The sequence below is a fragment of the Propithecus coquereli genome, unplaced genomic scaffold (assembly GCF_000956105.1).
Source record: "Propithecus coquereli isolate 6110/MARCELLA unplaced genomic scaffold, Pcoq_1.0 Scaffold142, whole genome shotgun sequence".
Taxonomy (NCBI): Eukaryota; Metazoa; Chordata; class Mammalia; order Primates; family Indriidae; genus Propithecus; species Propithecus coquereli.
In genome coordinates this window covers 2,173,510-2,193,198 of record NW_012138525.1, presented here as the reverse complement: position 1 = coordinate 2,193,198, position 19,689 = coordinate 2,173,510, and the positions used below count along the sequence as shown (strand labels likewise).

The following is a 19,689-nucleotide window of genomic DNA, read 5'->3' as shown; positions in this document are numbered from 1 at the left end:
CCCAAGTCCACCCCCCGACACTGTGCTCCAGCCTGAGTGTAACGAGATTCATCCCCTGGGAGTCTGGGGGTCACTCAGGTCATGAACCCTGTGCTACAGGGGACCCAGGGCTGGACACACACATAATCACAGTCCACCTGTCCGGCAGCCCTTCCCTGGGGTTGGATTTGCCTGGCATTGCAGTGCACTCTGCGGTTGAGGTCCTGGGAGTCATGAGTTCCAAGCGTCTCTGGAGCAATTTTGGGTGGTGTGATTTTGACACCTGAGATACTTTTCCTGGGGAGAATTTGTCAGTCTTCATGCCTTGGGCTAGACGCTATCACTTTTTTCCCCCCCGTAGGTGCCTGTCAAAGGTCGAGGCCTTTCCTCCCGTATTCCTCCTCGATTTGCGAAAAAGCAAAACAACTTGTGCTTGGAACAAGGTGATGTGACCGTGCCCAGCAACAGCCTTGGCACCGAGATCTGGGAGAGCAGCAGCCAAGGTAGGGGCAGCGCATCAGGGCTCAACCCGTGGCCCAAGGTCGCCTCACAGACCGGGATCTCCTCCTGGGGGCATTGTGCTGTCCGAGTAATACATATAGGGGGAGCCTCGGCTGTTTCCTGGGCTCCCCTGGGCTTTCCTGGGCTGAGCCAGAGTGTCGAATGCCCTCAGTGCTGTTTGCTCGTCATGTCATGATCTGGGAAAGGACAACCCCGTGACCCAGAATCACTCGGGGAATGGGTTCCACTTTCTTTGCCCACATCAGCCATCCTCGTTTATCTTATGGAAGAGCGACAAGTGACTGATGGGAAGACCAGCAAGAGCTCAGAAGCTTTCTTAGCTGTGGTGTGCCCTTCCCTGGTCCTGGAGGAAAGTTCTATGAGCTCCTCCCCAAACATTCTGGGGAAGCAAACCTGAGTAAGGTATACCCTACCTTTTGGAAAAAATTGTTTTTCCCTGAACAATATTTTTCTCAATTTTATATCTGGTGCTATTTTTTTTTTTTTTTTTTTCAGACAGAGTCTCACTCATTTGCCCGGGCTAGAGTGCCGTGGCGTCAGCCTAGCTCATAGCAACCTCAAACTCCTGGGCTCAAGCGATCCTCCTGCCTCAGCCTCCCGAGTAGCTGGGACTACAGGCACGCGCCACCATGCCCGGCTAATTTTTTCTATATATTTTTAGTTGTCCGATTAATTTCTTTCTATTTTTAGTAGAGACGGGGTTATGATGATCTTTTGATAAAGCATTGATAACAGTGTGTTTGGTAGAGTGTGTGAGTGATGAGTATCACGGTATAAATGTCCAAAAATGCCTGCCCGCCAGCTTGGTTGAGCAGTGCGTGCTAGACTGAAGAGTCATCCCCTTTTGTCAGATCTGTTCCTCCAGGACTTCTGCAGTGTTATAGGTTGATCAGACCAGGGATCTATGGATGGCTTCAGAGGGCCCCTGGGTCTTAAAATAGCATGTAAAGTTTTGTGTGCATGTACATTTTTCTGGGCTTAGGGTCCAAGGCTGTTGTCAGATTCTCAACGGAGTGTGCGAGCTAACAAAATTTGAGTAATACCCACTTGGATGTTTTAAAGACTTTAGAGAAGCTGCCAACTTTTAAAAATAAATAGTTTAAGTGAAAGAAAGCAGTAACAGAAGGAGTGATAGGGAATTCAAACAGGTGTGAATAAGAAATTGCTGTTGTGTTTACTGTTGCATATAATCCATAAAATACGGAGAAGCCCGTTCGATGAAATCCGCCTGAGGATGTTGGAAAGTCCTTTAAAGCCGTCAGACCAGATCCGCTCACGAATGTGTCATTTGCAGGGGTGGGGGAGGCAGTCAGGGGAATTGGACTTGTAAGCTGTACCTGTGCTTGTTTCTTAAGACTCGTAAACTCGTGTTTTTCCAGACTGGTTGTTCCTCTTTGATGCCCTGACTCTGTCTTCCTCCCTCTGGCAGCTCTCCCCGTGCAGGCCTCAGCCAGTGACTCCTGGAGGAAAGCCGTCACCGCCTTCAGCAGCACCGAGCCTGGCTCCTCCGAGGTGAGCGTGGCTGCGGCTGCGTGCCGCTTGCATGCTCACCGTCCTCGTGGCTGGCGTGCTGTGGACCCCTTCATCCCAGCCTGCCTGAGTCTGTTCCCATAGGCCCTGGCTTGTCACTGGTTTTCAGTGTGGATTCTGGGTCTGTGTGGGGCCTGTGGGAGAAAGAGAAGGGGTGACAAGGGGAAGCCCCTGGGCAGGGAGAGGGATTGAGCCGTGGCCTCCTGAACTGGTCTTGGTGGTCACTCAGTCGGATTTGGGTCATGAGAGAACTGAATTGGGCAGTCTTGGTCTAGGGCACACGGAGGGTCTCGTGGCTGTGCGCCTGAGCAGACTCAGTGCGTTTGGCCACATGTAAGTTTCCAGGCACCATCAGCAGGTCAGGACCAAGATTAGGAGAAGACATCGTGGGGGCAGGTGGTTTGGGGAGTTGTGTCTCAGGGCTGCACACATTCTTACTTTCTGGGTAATCAAGTTCTGGAGTTTTGGGGTCAGGGCTCTAACCCATCTTGTGCTCTGTACAGCAGGGTTTTAAGAGCAGCCAGGGGGATAGTGGCGTGGACTTGAGTGCCGAGTCTCGGGAGTCATCCGCGACCTCCTCGCAGCGCAGCTCCCCGTATGGTACTCTGAAACCAGAAGAGATGAGCGGGCCTGGCCTGGCGGAACCCAAGTCTGACAGCCACAAGGAGCAGGCTCAGAAGCAATCTGAGCAGAAGGTAACCTGGAAGTTCCCTCATGGAGGCCTGGGCGGAAGGGGCCATCGTCTGTTTGCTTCCCCCATTCCCAGGGCCCTTAGACGCTGGAGACTGCGGTCGTCCCAGTCTGTGTGTCTCAGCCTCTGCTTTTCCATCAAGGATTCAGAACAAGGCTCAGGACAGAGCAAGGAGCACAGACCAGGACCCATCGGCAACGAACGCTCTCTGAAAAACAGAAAGGGCTCAGAGGGGCCCGAGCGGCTGCAAGGGGCTGTCGTCCCACCTGTTAACGGGGTGGAGATTCACGTGGATTCTGTGCTGCCTGTGCCACCCATTGAGTTTGGAGTCAGTCCAAAAGTGAGGTTTTGATTTGTTTCCTTTTCCTTTTTCTTTTTTCTTTTTGGTACATGGAAAGGTGGGGGCTTAGACAGGGTTGTCTCCTAGAAAGAGCAAGAAGATGGGAGCTGAGCCCATTCCAGGGGCGAGAGTGTTGGTGTGGAGTCATGGGTGGGGCAGGTGCTATTGATTGGCCTCATAGGTTGCCTTGGTGGCACTAGCCAGGCTCAGTCGAGCAGGTGGTGACCTTCTCTGTCTCCACTGGCCACCTGGGGGGCAGGGAGAGAGGAGCAAGGGTGGCTGCCTTTCTCATGTGCCACCAGGAAACATCTGCCCATCTTGCTCACCTGTGGCTCCAGTGAACGCTGCTCAGTGGACTTTTTGAGGTGCGGTTACTGTGAGCCTCTGGGGAGGGGTGAGCCAGGATTTCACGGGCTGTTTCCCCCTTTTCCCAGGACTCTGATTTCAGCTTGCCGCCCGGCTCTGCCTCTGGTCCTGCAGGAAATCCAGTTGTCAAACTTCAGGACGCCTTGGCCAGCAATGTAAGTCTGCACCTCTACCTCTAGCTCTGTCTGTTCGCCCGTGACTGGCAGGCCCTGGGCCAGAGGAGAGACAGGATGGCCTGGCTTTGACTTGTGACTCAGTCTCTAGCCAGCTACATGTCCTCAGGCAGGTTGCTTAAATGTTCCACGCCCAGGTTTGTGACCTTCCAGTGGGGATAACATAACTCCCGAGGTCTGACTTATTTGGCTTTCTTTGGTTCCACAGTCTCCTTTGTGCCAGGTACATGCCAAGAATGGTGCACACTCTTTTCTATGCCCCGTGGAGGGGCCCTGAGAGGGTCTCCTTGGGAGGCCCCATCCTCGATGTCTGAGGGTCCCTGCAGCCTGTGGCCTGACTTGTTGTAATCCAGTAGACCTCCTGTCCCTCTGCTGCAGACTCGAGCAGGGAGACGCATCCGTCGTGAGCTGCTCAGGGCCACAGTCATGGCTGTCACAGCAGCGTTGTTGTTCACCGCTCTGTCCTCTCCGCCTGGCGGCGTAGGTGCTCAGTGGATGTGCTCAGTGAATGGGGCTCACTGGGCAGCACTTCCCAGCAGATTTCAAGGAACATCAGTGCTGCAGAATGTTGACAGTTGTTGAATGAAAAAACAAAAAAGTTCTGTGGTCATGCATGTTTGGAAAAGCTGGGTTAAACAAGTTTCTTTGCCCTGAGATCTCTCCAAGTGGCTGTGATATGTCAAAGGACACCAGGGATCTGCCGGCAGAGGGCCTAGCCATTGCATTTCCAGCCTCTGTTACCAGAGACCTCTTTGTCACAGTTGGCCAAGGGCACAGCCTTCCCTGGGTGCCCCAGGGTATCCCCAGGCCGCATGGCAGGTGCCTGCTGAGCCAGGTGCTTGCGTGCTGGCAGCCAGTCAATTTCTGTGTTGCGGGGACATGATTGCCCCTGTCTGGAGGCCTTGGTGGAGTGTGGGTGTGGAGGTGGCTGTCCACGGATGAAGGCGGTGATCTAGACGAGAGAGATTGTGGTCTCAGCTGCTGTCAGCTCCATCGTGGCGGTCTCAAGTACCCGTGGCCCAAACTGAATATGTGTTTGGAGAAGTCATAGGTGAATTTGAACAAGCGTCTCATTTTCTCTGCTGCTGTGTGTATTCCATGGTTTCCTTTTTCCCCCTCTCCAGGCAGGGCTAACCCAGAGTATTCCCATCCTGCGGCGGGATCATCACATCCAGAGGGCCATTGGCCTCTCCCCAATGTCCTTCCCCACCGCTGACCTCACTCTGAAGGTAACACCAGCCCTGAGCTGGGCAGGGGCCCACGCCAGTGCCTTAGCCTGTGAAGAGGCAGGAGGGAGGAGCCCCCCACCACTCTGAAGCTTAGATTTGTGCTGTGCACGGCCATCCCTGGTAGTAATTTTCGTCCCTCCCCTCCCTTCCCTTGCTTCTGAAGATGGAGTCTGCGCGCAAGGCTTGGGAAAACTCCCCCAGTTTGCCGGAGCAGAGCTCTCCAGGAGGTGCCGGCTCGGGCATCCAGCCGCCGTCCTCTGTGGGTGCCTCCAACGGGGTCAACTACAGCTCCTTCGGTGGGGTGTCCATGCCACCCATGCCTGTGGCCTCTGTGGCACCTTCTGCTTCCATGCCAGGTATCTTGTCCCCCGAGCCATGCCTCGGGAGCCTTCTCCACTTAACTCAAGAGAAGTGTTGGATCAACAGCCCTAAACACCTTGCCTAGGGTTAAGGAGTTTGTAGAAGTTGGAATTCGATTTTAGGCCAGGTGGTCATAGCTTCCCATGGGCTGCGGATAATGTGCACTTCCTGCTTCCCTTTTCTGGGAAGCAGAACATGGGACCATGCAAGGCTCTCCCACCTCTTGGAGAGAGGAACGAGCAGCCTTGGCTTTGAGTCAGACCCAGGTCACCTGCCAGTGCTGTGCCACCTCTGCCAGCGAGGAGCTAGCCCCTGTGGCCACAGCTTCCTCCTCTGTGGAGTAAGACCGGGTGATGGTAGCACTCCGTGGGGTGGCTGTGCCACGAAGCCAGCTCTTCCCTAGCGACTGAGCCCTCCGTCTGTGGTAGCTGTTTATCCTTAACCATCACCATCCTTGCCACTGTGTTCTTGCCCCAAGAGAGAGCATGGGGATTATGAGGGCCCAGCTGCCGAAGTCTCAGTGATGTACTTCCAATAGATCCTTCTGACCCTCCACTGTGGACTCAATAGCAGGGAGATGAAGAGGACAGTGACTGAGAGACCGAGGCAGCCCTCAGTTAGACTAAAATGTCCCTCCCGAGTGTCTGGGCAGTTGGTGCGTGGTTAGGTGGGAAGGTGGGCCTGATGCCACAGCCTCCCTGGCTCCCTGAGGTGTGTCCCAGGTGTGCCGTGAGCAGGCACATGCGGCAGAAGCAGGGGCAACCGAGCAGCCCCTGCGCATACACGCCCTCACCCCACGGAGTCCCCTGAGAAGCGCAAGTGTGCAGAATGGCTCCCTGGAGGGACTTGCCGAAACCGTGAGACCTGATCCTTTTCTACCCCCTGATGTTTTTCCAGGCAGCCACCTCCCTCCTCTGTACCTGGACGGACACGTGTTTGCAAGTCAGCCCCGGCTGGTTCCTCAAACGATACCTCAGCAACAGAGTTACCAACAGGTGACAGCAGCGAGCAGGTGGCCTGGGAGCGGGAGGGAAGATGCAGCACGGGCGTAACTACCTTCTTCATCTGTTTGTTCGCTGTCTTGTTTTCTGTGTCCCTCTCACATGGTGCCCAGCACCTGGCACGCCATGGCAGCCAGAACGTACTTATTGAATGAATAAACGAGAGACAAGGAAGAGAAATGGAGTTAACTCAATGCTCCAGACTCTGCTTAATGATCCTTTCTCAAAGTTATCCCTCCTGTACCCTAGCTGGGGAATTAGCTAAAATGGAATTTTCTTTGGTGATCAGGTATCCTTCTGATGAAGAGAAGAAAGGCCTAGACTACCAGGCATGGATGCATTAGAAAGAGGTAGTCTTAGAAATGAGCAGGTGTTTGTTTCTATGCAGGATGGCGTAGTTTCTGTGCTGCAGGGCGTGATTTAAGTCTCCCTGCTAACGCTGGTGCTGGGCCTTTCAAATGGTCCAGCCACCCCCACAGACCCGTGAACCTGCACACACCAGGAGTGGATCTCCCAGGCAGAATCTGTTCCAAGTGCAGGTTTGAGGTCTGAGAACAGAGGACGTGGCCTGTCCTGATGTCTTTTTCAAAATGTATTCTTAACTGTTACTGTTTGTTTTGCAAGATTTTGATTCTCATATAACTGGCTCAAACTGCATGTAACCTTCTCTGCGTACATGTTAAAATCCGTCATGTTTCCAAGTTCAGCTCTGTTGGTATGTGTAGCTGGGATTCCTTCTCGCCACTGTACAGAGTCCCAGTGGAGGAACACGCTGTGGTTTGGGGGTGCCACCCCCTTTTCAGTACAGGCTCTATCCCAAGAGCAAGGGAAGCCCTGGAAGGACATGCTGGAATCGTATTTGGGGCACTTTCGTACCTGCCATGTGGAGAGGGGTTGAGGAGGTGGGTGGTGGGGAACCGCCTTGGAGGGCCTTGCAGTGACCCGCCCGGCCTCCCGTTTGCAGGCTGCCGCTGCCCAGCAGATCCCGATCTCCCTTCACACATCTCTGCAGGCTCAAGCTCAGCTCGGACTGAGGGGGGGTCTCCCCGTCTCCCAGTCTCAGGAGATCTTCAGCTCCTTACAGCCCTTCAGGTGAGCTCGTGTCCGGGCTGCAGAGCTGGCAGCTCACAGCCGGGCCCCTCCGGCGCTCCCTCTGCTCTGCCCTGCCCTGTGCTGCCCTCCACCACTCCAAGCCCGTTACTAAAGCTGCTCTGGGAGAGGCCATGGTGGGCCTTGTTTTTCTTTTCCACATCATCCTGCCTCCTTCCCTGGCTCTGCCCTTCTCTGCCCCCTCTTCCCACCTTCGCCGCCTAAGGCGCTCTTCCACGTCTGACGTACTGGGCTTTGGGCATCACAGAGGTCTTCCGGTGCCTTGTATAGCGTGGATGTGTCTGTTTAATCCAGTGATGCACGAAGTGTATGTGGACCAGCAGCATCAGGACCACCTAGGAACTTGCTGTAAATGCACGTTCCCAGCCCCATCCCGGACCTTCTGGGTCAAGCCCTGGGGTGGGGCCAGGTCTATGTTTAGCAGGCCCTCGGGGATCCAGGTGCTTGCTACATTTGAGATCCCTGTGTATGCCTCCTAACCCTGTGCATGTGTCACTTCTGCAGGTCTCAGGTGTACATGCACCCCAGCCTGTCACCACCCAGCACCATGATCCTCTCCGGGGGCACAGCCTTGAAGCCTCCGTACTCGGCGTTCCCAGGCATGCAGCCCTTAGAGATGGTGAAGCCCCAGTCCGGCTCACACTACCAGACCCTGAGTGGAAACCAAGCCCTGGTCTACGAGGGCCAGCTCGGCCAGGCTGCTGGTCTGGGCGCCTCCCAGATGCTGGACTCCCAGCTCCCACAGGTCAGGAACTCAGGCGCCCCACCCCAGAACACTAAGCCTCTTTCCATCACAACTTCGTCTTTCCCTTCTACTCGCTCTTGGCATGTGATGGCTTGTGCTGGTGTGGGGCCACCGTGCCTTGTCCTCAGGCTGCCAGAACTCGGCTTTTTCTGAATAGCCCCGTCACCTCCTTGTTCCCGGGACCCGGCTTTCCCTGAGCACTGCCACTCCTGCAGTCCCCCAAATGGAGGCTGCCTCCTCCCTCCCTGCCCTCATGCTATGGGCATGGAAACAAAGTTGGCATCCTCTTTGCATACTTGTTGATGCTTCTAGAGCCCTCTCCCTCCTTCCCCCCTGAAACCCCGGCTCTGAAGCCCACACGGTAGACTGTGCCCTCCGTGCTGCTACGAGCTCCACGATGCCACATCCAGCATCTGCTCTGAGCCTTCCTCTCCCTTGACCTGTGGGCAGTATTTGGCGTCTTTGGGGTTGCTCCCTCATTTGGCTGTGGCTGCCTCTCTTGTTCTGGTCCCGGTGGTCTTGATGTCTGCGTGGATGACCCCCCAGGTCTTGCTGCCATGCACCCTGTCCTCCCAGCTTGTGACTTGATTGCCACCTGTGCCCTTGTCCCCTTCAGCCGCCTGTTCTGTCCACACTGCCACCTAGGCTTGGTCATTACCTCCTGCATAATCTGAAGTGTAAGGGTCTTGCTCAGTTGTCACCTCTGACTTTTCTAAACCACTCCAGTGACCCAAGTCCAAAATTCTTTAACCCCCTGGGACCCACCACCCGCCTTCTTGTCATCCCTCTCCCCTCAGCCTCCTTCCTCCCTGCCCATGAGATCTCGGCATTTGCATTCACTCCTGAGCTGCGTCTCCCCAGGTGGACCCCACCCCAGTAGTTTCAGACTCGCACCCTCCTCTTCACTGCCTCCTACCCCACCATGACCTCATGTCCTGTGTCACGCAGGGAATAGAAGGAGCGACAGTCTGCAAGCCCCCACAGCCACATCTCCCTGCCTGTGCCTCTGGGGTGGCCCTGCCTCGGCAGGTTTCCCTGCGTTTCCTGTATCTTGTGGCCTTTCCTGTCGGCTTGCAAATGTGCTATGGCCCTGCCCTCTGGACGGGGGTCCTCCTTTCGTGACATGCCCTGGCAGCAGCATCTGACCCCGTGATCCTGCCTCCCCCCTGAATCATGTTCTTCACTTGGTTTTGCCTCAGTGCCCTGAAGTCTCCTTTGCTGTCCCCTCCCTGGTCTGTAAGGTTGGCGTGCCTGGGCCTGTCCTTGGGGCTCTTACGAGACCTGTGGCTCTAAGTGCCATCTTGTTCTGATCACTTCCACATGCATGTCTCCAGCCCGATCTGTCTGCTGAAACTGTCTCAAATCCAGTGGACTGCCCAGTGTCTCTGCTTTGATGTCTCATGGGCTGTCAGACTTGCCACGTCCAAAACAGTCTTCCTCCCGGTCCTTCTGGTCCTGCCGTGGTTCCCTGCTTCCCCTCTCTGCCCCTATGATCCTCCAGCAGGCCCTCCCAGCTCTGGCTTTAAAAGGATTCCGAATCCAGCTGTTTCTCCTCCTCTGCGCCCCACCACGCTGTCCAGGCTCCTACAGGGGCTCCCACCTCATCCCCCTGCTTCTGTCCTGGGTCCTCACAGTCCTTAACAACTCAGATCATGCCATGCTCTGAGTCTGTGCTCTAAAAATGGCACATGTCCTTGTCACCTTCCTCCTGCACCGAGCCTGGCATCTGAGGCTCCAGCCACCACCAGTCTCAGTGATGTACTTCCAATAGATCCTTCTGACCCTCCACTGTGGACTCGATAGCAGGGAGATGAAGAGGACAGTGACTGAGAGACCAAAAGTGGTGCCTCCACCAGGCACGGTGGCTCATGCCTGTAATCCCAGCACTTGGGAGGCTGAGGTGGGAGGGTTGCTTGAGCCTGGGAGTTGGAAGCTGCAGTGAGCTATGATTGCACCACCGCACTGCAGCCTGGACAACAGAGCAAGAAGAGCTTGTCTCAGAAAAACAAAGGGGCCTTTCTGTCCCCTTGTCCTGAGAGTCTCCAGGCCGACCTCCCCCATTGCCCTTGTTGTGGTTGGTCAGGCCTTGCGGCCACCCTCCTCCTGTCACATCACGCTTCCAGGGGCCGGCACATCCCAGAGTCCAGCTGGGCCTGTTTTCTACCACTATGGACGCAGAACAGTAAAAGAGTCCTGCATTTTTGTGCTGCACAAAGGAATACAAAGATAGGCATGCTGAGCAGCTTCATCTGTTGGGACTTGGCTTGGCCATTACTTCCCAAAAGCGTCCTGACTCCGCTAACTCGTTCTCTCCTCGCCCACCCTGCCCAGCACGCACACATGCACACTCAGGCACACGCACGTACATGGGGTTTGTTGCTGCTCTGGGCACCCTGCAGCTGTATCCGCATGTCACACGCTGCCCTGCATTGCCCACGCCTGTGTTTGACTGCCCTGCGGCTTCCCTGCCACCATCTGTGCTTCAGCAAACACTCGGACGGAGGCAGAAGGGGCTGAGGTACAGCCTTTTTCAGAGATGTCAAGGAGACACATCTTACACCATTACCTCCTATGACTGCAGCCAGCTTAGTCCGCCTGTTTTCTCACCACCTGTGACACTCCAGCCAGATCTGCCCTCTGCCATCCACAGCGTACAACCTGGGCAGTCTCCGCTGTGGACAGAGTAGACATTCAGAATCCTGACTGTCATGTGCAGGCCGTGCTTTCATTCTTTTAAAGTAGGAATCTGAGGTGTATGTGTGGTCACTGCTGGGTGCGTGTTTTAGGCTTTCTCCTCAGCGTCCATTCCTCTGCCTGACTGTCCCTGTCGCCCAGCAGCTGACCATGCCACTGCCTCGATACGGCTCCGGGCAACAGCCTCTGATCCTGCCCCAGTCCATTCAGCTGCCGCCAGGGCAGAGCCTCTCCGTTGGGGCTCCCCGAAGGATTCCTCCGCCCGGGTCCCAGCCGCCCGTCCTGAACACCAGCAGAGAGGTAAAGGTGCCCCAACCACCGGTGATCCTGGGGCGGGACCTTTGTCTCACCAGCCCTGTTCTAGCAAGCTGGGACCCTTGTGTGGTGGAAAGTGACAGTGGCTTGGGACCCAGGCTCTGGGCCTCACCAGACCACTGCTTTCCCACACTACAAAGTCCTTGGAATCCCAAGGCTCGGAAACTCCTCGGTTGCTGTGTAAGGTAGTGACGTACACAGGCTTGGGCATGTGCAAGACCGCCAGGGCGGGAGGAGGGTGCGCACAAGTGTTCCTTGGGGTTGGCCGAGGCCACGTGCAAGGCCGTCGCAGTTGTGTGTCCTAGACGTGCACGGTCAGCTCTCCCACCTCACTTTAAAAAGGAAAAAAATATTGCGATGCTTCCTCCTTGTAAGGAAAAGCCCTCTTTCGAGTCTGGATTGGAAGGGAGGGGCTTGCAAACTCCTCTAGAAGATGCCTCCCTGGAAGTTGTCCTGGGCCGTGGCGCCCAGGGTGGGGCAGCGAAGGCTGGGCTGTCTCCGGGACCGTCACATGACGGCTTGTTACTGCTTGGTCTCTCTAGTCCTCTCAGATGGAGATGAAAGGCTTCCACTTTGCTGACAGTAAACAGAATGTTCCTACAGGAGGCCCCGTACCATCATCACAGACCTACAGGTAAAGACATTCCCTGGGGGTTGAATGCCAAGTAGCTGAGCATTTGCTGGTGATGTGGCCCAGAAGATTCCGTGGGCCCTGGGAGAGTGGTTTGAAGGGCACCGAGTCCTGGTCCCCTTTGTAGGCTGATGTGTCACCATGACTTTCAGTGCTGGGACACACTTGTGTTTTAGTTAACCATGATTAAAATGGTGAATCAGAGAGTGGTTTTGTTTTTAATCATCATTATAAGATGCTCTGGGTTGGGGAGCTTTCTGGAAAGGCAGGAAAAGGATTGGCTAATGTTTTAATAGACAACAGGACCAACCCTGACTACATAAAACTCTCTCACCAGATTTTTAGAAACAGGACCCACTAGCGAAGGAGGTGGCGTCTGGCCTTTCCCACGGTCTCCTTCATCTTAGCCCGCCCTCTGCCCCCTACCAAGGGACTTGTTACTGCTGGGTCTCGGGGCCATTCCTGCCACACCATAAACTGGCACCCTCTTTTTGCCTCCTTTGTGTCTGTCTCAGTGTCCAGGAACTGCCCCAGGTCCCCTTAGCTGGGTCAGAGGCGGCTCTGTCGGGTTATAGTGGGAGACCTGGTCTGGCTTTTTCACCCCTGCTGGGATGTGCTCTGGTCCAGCTGACTCTTGTTACATGTGGGAGGTTCCTGGAGATACCCTTGTGTTTGCAAGTGCGTGGAACAGACACACGCGACCTGCAGAGCCCTGTGAGAGGTTAGCACCGTTACTCCAGGCACCGCGGGGCACTCCGCGAACACGCAGGTCCTTGCCCACGGGGAAGCACTCCACAGGCAGGTCCCCTTTGTCCCGGCTCGCTCTTGCTGCGGTCACTCTGCCCTGTTGCTCTGTCAGCCCGTCTTCCTCTGTCACGGCATTCTGCGCATCCAGCTTCCTTTCCAGAGAAAGGGGTTTTCCCCATTTCATCTAATTTTCTGATCTTATTTTCTCTTTTGGCTTCATTTATTTTTGTTGGTATGTTTTGTTTTCCTACCATGTTTTTCACATAGGCCAAAACATTAGAACTATATAAAAAAGTTAGACGAGGGCAGCACCGAACAGTATGATTGGAAAGAAAGGAGCTCCAGGTATGAACGGATGCTGTGGTCCCTGCTGCCGTGGCAGATTCTAGCAGCATCTGGCTACAGAGCCTTCCTCAAAGAGGCAAAACCCAGAAAACGGAAGCTCACGCGACAAGAGTTGCCTGTGCCCGTTTAGTTGTAGGAATGGCAGAAGATCGTTCTTCGGAGGATATTTAGAAAATATGTCTTAACTAGTAGGCTTTGTTCTGATGGTGTTTGGGGGCCTGGGGAAATTGGTGTCATTCTATAAAGCAGTGTTTCCCAAAGTTTTCTGGAAACAGAGCTGCAGAGCCACACCCTGCAAGAAAGGGCTCCCGGTTAGGTAGTTGGGGTGTGCGGCATCCGAGGTGGCCTGTTGGGGAGTGAGTTGAGAGTCCTGTTCGACCCTGTGCACACAGCACGCAGGCATTTTGACCACGGAGTCTTTTTCTCATGTAGCACCTAATTAACATCCCCGGGAACTAACCAGTAGTCAGTGGAACACGTTTAGAACCATATTATACATTTTTGTTCCCCTGCCCCCTCTTAAAGTGGAGACTACACAAATACTCAGCACAGTTCTTGCTCAGTATCAGGCTTGTCGACCGTTTTGTCTGGGGCCTGCACCATTTTGGTCCAGACCCTCCGAACCCGAGGTGGTCGGTGTCCATCTCTCCGTAGCAGGACGGAGGTGTCTGCCTGTAGCAGGGGCCTCAGCCCCTCTCTTCCTTGAGCTCTGTCGGGGAGGTGCCGGGTGGACAGCGACCCCCACCCTCTCCCCACTTCCGCTTTCTTGGCTGCCTTAGGTCTCTGGTTTTTTCCATCCGAGAGGTCTACGGACTGCCCAGAGCGAGGTCTTTGGCCAAAGGGCCCTTCCTTCCTCCTGCCGCCTCCCTGTGCTAGGCTTTGACTCCATTTCTGTGGTGACACGTTGTGTATTCTCAACCGCTGCCTTTGGTTTTTTCAGGCCTAGCTCTGCTAGCCCCAGTGGGAAGCCCTCTGGATCAGCAGTTAACATGGGCTCTGTGCAGGGACACTACGTTCAACAGGTAGAAGATGGCTTTCCAGACCCTTCAGCCCTGGACACTTAGGCCCGTCTCCAAACGCCAAAAGGGGAGGGACTCACCTATTTGAGTGCTCCTTGTGTAAAGAGAGACATGCCCTAGCGGTTCGAGCATGGAACCGGGAGCCGGGCAGCCTGAGTCCCTCCTGCAAAGGCATTGCTCCTCTTGACGGGCATCTGGATCCTTCCTTGTCCTGCAGAGAAGGGAGGATACTGATTCCTCTGAGGAGGTGACGCCAGAAGGTGTACTGTCCCTAGCCATTTGGGGCTGTGCAGGTCTCTGGGAGACTTGGTCAGGTCTGCGGGTTAGCTGTAGAAGCTGGGTGGGGGGCGCGCGCTGACTCTGGTGTGTGATGTGTCTCGTCTGTGTCTTGGCTGGGTGGGATCACAGGGGAAGTTCAGTTTTCCTATTTTATAATAAATAGGACTTCTCAGTGTCTTTTCCTGCAGGCACTATTGTCTTCACTGTTGCTCTAAAACGTGTGCGGGGTGTTCAGTGGAGTCAGCGTGACTGGCTGGTGCAGGTGGGGGGGTCGATTGCTCTGTTACACTCCTCCATGCTGGGCTCCCCTCGGGTCCCTAGCTGAACTGTATGGAATGAGTTTCTAAGCTTTCTTCCAGAACTCTGTGACTTTTCTCTGTGCAGAGCCATAGACCATGGAGGGCGATTGGGAATCTCAAGGTCAAACGAGGGCCCCAGGGAAAGGTTTCATACAGTGGGAGTTGGAGGGTGTGGGCTTGGCTGAATCCTGGCCAGAGATCTTGGAGAAGCAGCTCTGCCTAGAGGCCCCATCCCGCCCTCAGCACACAGCTGGGGGCTCCAAGACTTGCAGCATGCACTTGGATCTACGTGAAGGGGCTTTTTTGCCTGCGGGGCATGGGGTGCACTGATTTGAAAAGGTTCTTCCAGTCAGCCTTGGGACCAGACATGCTTCCACCCCGGGGTGTGCCATTGCTGAATTCTTTGCGGAGGACCCAGTGTCTTCCTGCCTCTCCGAATCACTGCACTCAGTGCCCACAGAGGGGACAGAGACAGAGCAGCCACTTTCCTTACTGGGAGAGTGGCTTCTGCGTCTGGTCCGTCAGCCAAGGCATGGACTGCTGAGGGTAGCCTTCCTCTGCAGCTCGGGAGCAGAAAGGGAGTTGTGGGAACTAGGTATCCAAACAGGCGTTTCTGCCTTAGGGTCACTTTCTTTTTCCTGTTCATCTGTCCAAAGGCAAAACAACGAGTGGATGACAAGCCCAGCCTGGGAGCCGTGAAGCTGCAGGAGGCCCCCTCGGCCGCCTCCCAGATGAAGCGAACTGGAGCAATCAAGCCTCGGGCGGTCAAAGTGGAGGAGAGTAAGGCCTGAAGCTGCCTGGCTGCCACCTTGCCTCACCCCGCTGGGGACGGTGCCACCACTCGGCCTCAACACAGCCGGCACCCGGGAGCCTCACTAGGTCCACCGTCCAACCGCCTGGCCCGGACTGAGAGCTCTCCCTTCTCTTCTCCGCTCCCGAAAGCTCTCTTGTCAACCAGCTTGCACCCGTGGATCTATGGCATTGACCCGCTTGCTTTGATACGAAACAAACAAGCAAATGACTCCTTCATTCCTGTGTCCTCCTCCCACCGTGACCGTGGAGCGCAGCCCCTCCCCGCCGCCTGCCCCATCCTGCCGCCAGGGCGCCTTTGCCGCAGTGCTTCCGGCCCGCTGCCCCATCCCTAGCACAGCGGTTTGGCAGCAGGGTCGTTTTAGTTTGAGGCTTTTTGTTTTAAAAAGCAGCCAAGGTTTTTACACAGGGGAAAGGAAAAGAAAACAGAAACGCAAGCTACATCTGTATAGCTAAACTTTTATACATTCTTCGCCGTCGTCTCCCTCCCCTTCCATCTCTAGCGGTTTCTTTCACCTTAAGAGATGACTCTTAAGAACGTGTCCCTTCCTGCTCCCTGTCAGCTGGGTAACCTTTGAGGTTATTTAGGGCACTGGTCACGAGCCCCCTCGTGTTCAGCTGCCCGCTGCGGACGCGGCCGGTGAACAGCAGCAGGTAGGCGGTGTCTCAGTCAGGTTCCAGCTCCTGGCCTGGTGGGCCCAGGGGGATTCAGGCAGCCCTAGGAAGTTGGCGATGGTTTAGAATTACACAGGATTCCTGTCCCGGGCTCTTCTAAAGCTAGTGGATGTGCTGGCCACTGGGCACCAGAGACGAATCATGGAGTCACTGGTGTTTTCCAGATTGGCCTGGACGGGGTGAGCTGATGCGCCACAGGCCCCATCGCTGTGCTCTGTTTCTGGGGCTCCTCGCCCCATCCTCAAGGTTGCTGTGTTTTCACACGCACGCCCTTCCCTCGAAGCCTTCCCTAGTGTGTCATTTCCTTTCCTTGCCTTCTGGAGCCTGCTGCTTTCTCCCCGGGGTCCCTGTCTCTCCACCTCTCAGCAGCTTTTCACTGAACCACACAGTGACATTGTTTGGTCAACTCAGCAGCAAAGGCTCGTGGTCCCTAAGTAAGGCCGCTGGGTGTTTTTCTCCTCGTTCTCCGTCTTCGTTCCCGGCGCGGACCGGCGCTGAGCAGCAGGCGTCAGTCGCGCTTGTCCTTACAGCCTGCCGAGCGGCGTCCGAGGGGAGCGTGCGTTGCGGGGCTGACTAGTTCCGCAGCAGCCTGGGAGCCTCAGAACGGACAGCGGCGGAAGACTGCAGAGCCACCTCCAGCAGAATGTTTGTGTGAGACTTTCTACGCTGGGCTTTTGGTGGTGGTTTTTAAATAAGAAACAGAAGGAAATCATCCCAGATTGCGTCATTCCAAGGAAAGGGAAGGGGAAATGTCAAGCTTCTCGGATGCCCTGTAGGGTCACTGACCAGCCAGCCACCTAACTGCCACCACTGTTAGTTCCAGAGGAGACCCGGCTTGGAGAATGTGTGGTGAGGAGGCAGGCGGGAGGGGCCTGCGGAGAGCCTGCCCTTGGCGTCACTGTGGGTGTGTGACAGCTTTCGGGCTTTGGGTCCTAAGCTCCGTGTCTAGTGTAGCATATGGAAAGCAGCATCTTAGGAACTGCTGAAGTAACTTCCTGTCGCTCTTTGTGATTCTAAGGAGGTGGAGTAACAGCCTCCTCCCAAGCAGTGCCAGGGTGTCATCCCCGGAGCCATCTGGCTGGGGCCATTTCATTGCAAGATGCTCACGTTTGGTTTCATCTGTACCTCTCAGCGGCCCCCCTTCCTGCCTTGCCCTGACCGCACGTCTCTTCTTCTCCATCCCCTGAGTCTTTGCTCTCCAGCCCCTTCTGCCCACCTGAGAAGCCCCCAGCACCTGCCTGCGCCCTCATCTGGGTTTTCTCCTCCCCTGCAAGCGTCTGGTCGGGGCCTGGGATGAGTCCTCTGCCCAACCTGCCTCCAAACCAAGCCGTCCCTGGGTCAGTCTGGTCTGCGGGAGCCACACAGCTCACCTCTGCCTGCACGCTCGGGAAACGCAGCCAGACCCCTCACACCTAATGCTGGTCGCATCATCTGTCAAAAGAAAAAGAAGTTTCCTCATGTTAAGATTGAACAGAACAGTCCCAGATGCCGTTACAAACCAAGACGTGTCCTTCAGGTGAACCTGCCGCCGGAATGACTACTTGCTCTTTGGGAAAAATAAAAACAAAAAGGTCACCTTTTCTCTAGCCCTCTTCTCTTACCCCATGGTTCCCTCCATCCTCCTCCTCCCACCCCAAATAAAGACAAAAAACACTAGAATTTATTTATATGTATTGATGTTGTAGGTCTAGGTGAAAAAAAGTAAATGTTTCACTGCTCTGTTTATATATAATGTCTGAATTAATTCTGTGTGGGAAAGGCCAGGAAATTGCATGTGAAGTTCAGCGCATTCACCACCTCTGTGTGACCCGAGCTGCAGTCTCTTCCCCACTGAGATGCAGATTTTAAATTTGACTCTATGGGGGCAGAGGGCAGGCCTCAAGCCTCCGGATATCCCAACTCCTTCCTTGGTCTGATTAAATGCAGTTTTTAGTGCAGAGACGTTTTAAGGTGCAATATTTCTTCCTTTTACATGGTTTTAGAGCCAAGCTCAAGGTAGTAGGACTTCGGATCTTACTTCATTTCCAAACCCCCATCCTCAGAGAACAGATACATGCAGGGGCTTCCGCCAGGCTGCCGTGGGGCCTTGGCGGGAAAAGTGAAGACCAGCACTTCGCTGCTGCAGGGCTGGGGGTGTGGGGGGCCGGAATCCCCTCCCTGTGCCTGCTCATGCCACCTTCCTGTTGCTGGTGGCATTGCCTGGGCCATCAGTGGTGCAGCCAGTGCCCTGGCAGTCAGTAGTGTTTTGTTCTTGAGAGTGAGTTCGGAGCGTGGGGCGTGTCGGAAAGGCCTTGCCCACCCTCTTGAGATGCCTGTGTCAGCTGCGATTGGCCTGGTTTGCTTAACTGTTGCTTCCCCCCTTTTTATTCATGTTATTACTGGTTTCCAACTTGGAATTCAAAGAACATATCTGGCTCTGGGTTCCTTAAGGGGGAAGACAAAGGATGACTTTATGACGTAGTAAGAAAAATCCATTCAATTCCAAGCTGTGGTCATTCCAGCCACTTCTGAGGATATTGGGTCATCTTGTTGAATACTGATGTGGGTCCTCTCCAGCTATGCCATCGCCCTCCTGTCTTCTGGATCTGCCTTTTGGATGGTCAGTGATGATGTTTGTCACTGACGGATGCTCAGAGTCAAGGAGGCTGTGTGCACACGCACAGCCATGTTGTGAACTGGCCCACTGAGGCAGTGTGTGGCCACTGTGGTAAAGCTCCTTCTCCCCACCGTTGGGTTCCCCTCTACAAAGTAGCTGCATGTTGCCCCTCAAATCATTGTCCCTTTTCACTTCTTGCAGAGCAAGCCTGGGTTAGAGGGTCTGTTGTAAATGGCCTTTGACAACCAAGGATACCAGAGTGTGTGCTTCGTCACGTTCTGTGATGAACAAGGAAAGCAGACTTCCAGAAAGCCAGCTCTCCTCCGGAATGTGAGATGGACCTAAGACAAATGGGTCATCCGGGACAGGAGTGGCTCAGTGTTGGGGATGGACACCGTGTCACCTGGCCATGCTCCCCCACGGCCACCAGTGTGGGTTTGGGTACTGATCTTCCAGGTGCAGGGGACCCGTTCAGCGTCCTCCGCCCTGGTTTGGTGGCCTCCGAGATAGTAGCAGCATCCCCCGGGGCGCTGTCCTCAGCATGCTAGGAAGCCTCTGGGTGGAAGTTCCTGTCAAGGCTCTGTGTTAAGACTTTCTTCCGTTGTTCAAAGGGGACACTGGACTCTAAGCTTTTGACCTCATGCCTTGCGTAGTAAAAAGGACTTGGGGGTTGGTTTTGTTCTTGAGAGGGTTGTGTTTTGTTTTTGTTTCCTTTCATTTTTATTTTTGCCTTTCCTTTGTCTTTTCATGTAGACCAGATATTTGAAAGGGCAGACGATGGCTAAAGGTGTAATGTGCAACTTGTTTATACGTTATTTTTGGGGAAACTTACCTTGAATGGGAAGTGGAATCACGGATTCACCAGGCGGTGCTGGCACACTCACCCTGCGCCTTTTCCCTCCGGTTCAGTACCTATTGTTTCTCCTTTCAAATATGTGATTGTACTAGCTCTTTCCATATGAAAGAATTCTCCTTATTTAAATAAAAAAAGTAAAAAAAAATAAAGCTGAACATGCTTTCTCAGGTTGTGTGTCCCTAGTTTCTCAGTCATTGACTGGAGAGACCTACAGGTGGAAGAGGTGTAATTTTATGAACACGTCGCACAGAAATTAGGAGTGGCTTGGTGAAATGCCTTCAGAAAGCATTATGGGGAGACGGCCGGCAGATAATGTGCACGCCTGAGATGCTAGCCATGGGGAAGAGGTTGCGGACTGCTAGATGCTGCCGTGGCTT

At 54.6% G+C, this 19,689-nt stretch overlaps 1 protein-coding gene across 7 annotated transcripts in view; it reads left to right on the top strand.

Annotated features, from left to right (window-relative positions):
* The window catches only part of PRRC2B (proline-rich coiled-coil 2B), a 59,789-nt gene extending 40,341 nt beyond the window's left edge, over positions 1-19,448 (top strand). For 4 of the 7 annotated variants that reach the window (XM_012639746.1, XM_012639742.1, XM_012639740.1 and 1 more), the window contains 14 exons: positions 341-482; positions 1,931-2,013; positions 2,535-2,726; positions 2,865-3,062; positions 3,497-3,583; positions 4,726-4,830; positions 4,994-5,186; positions 6,088-6,185; positions 7,156-7,283; positions 7,806-8,046; positions 10,882-11,040; positions 11,598-11,689; positions 13,719-13,800; positions 15,032-19,448. In XM_012639746.1, the coding sequence (XP_012495200.1) occupies positions 341-482; positions 1,931-2,013; positions 2,535-2,726; positions 2,865-3,062; positions 3,497-3,583; positions 4,726-4,830; positions 4,994-5,186; positions 6,088-6,185; positions 7,156-7,283; positions 7,806-8,046; positions 10,882-11,040; positions 11,598-11,689; positions 13,719-13,800; positions 15,032-15,166 (1,935 nt within the window). In that variant the 3' untranslated portion in view covers positions 15,167-19,448. The remainder of the gene's footprint in view (positions 1-340; positions 483-1,930; positions 2,014-2,534; positions 2,727-2,864; positions 3,063-3,496; positions 3,584-4,725; positions 4,831-4,993; positions 5,187-6,087; positions 6,186-7,155; positions 7,284-7,805; positions 8,047-10,881; positions 11,041-11,597; positions 11,690-13,718; positions 13,801-15,031) is intronic. The other 3 variants (XM_012639741.1, XM_012639743.1, XM_012639744.1) reach the window with 3 other exon arrangements.
* The last annotated feature ends 241 nt before the right edge of the window (positions 19,449-19,689 follow it).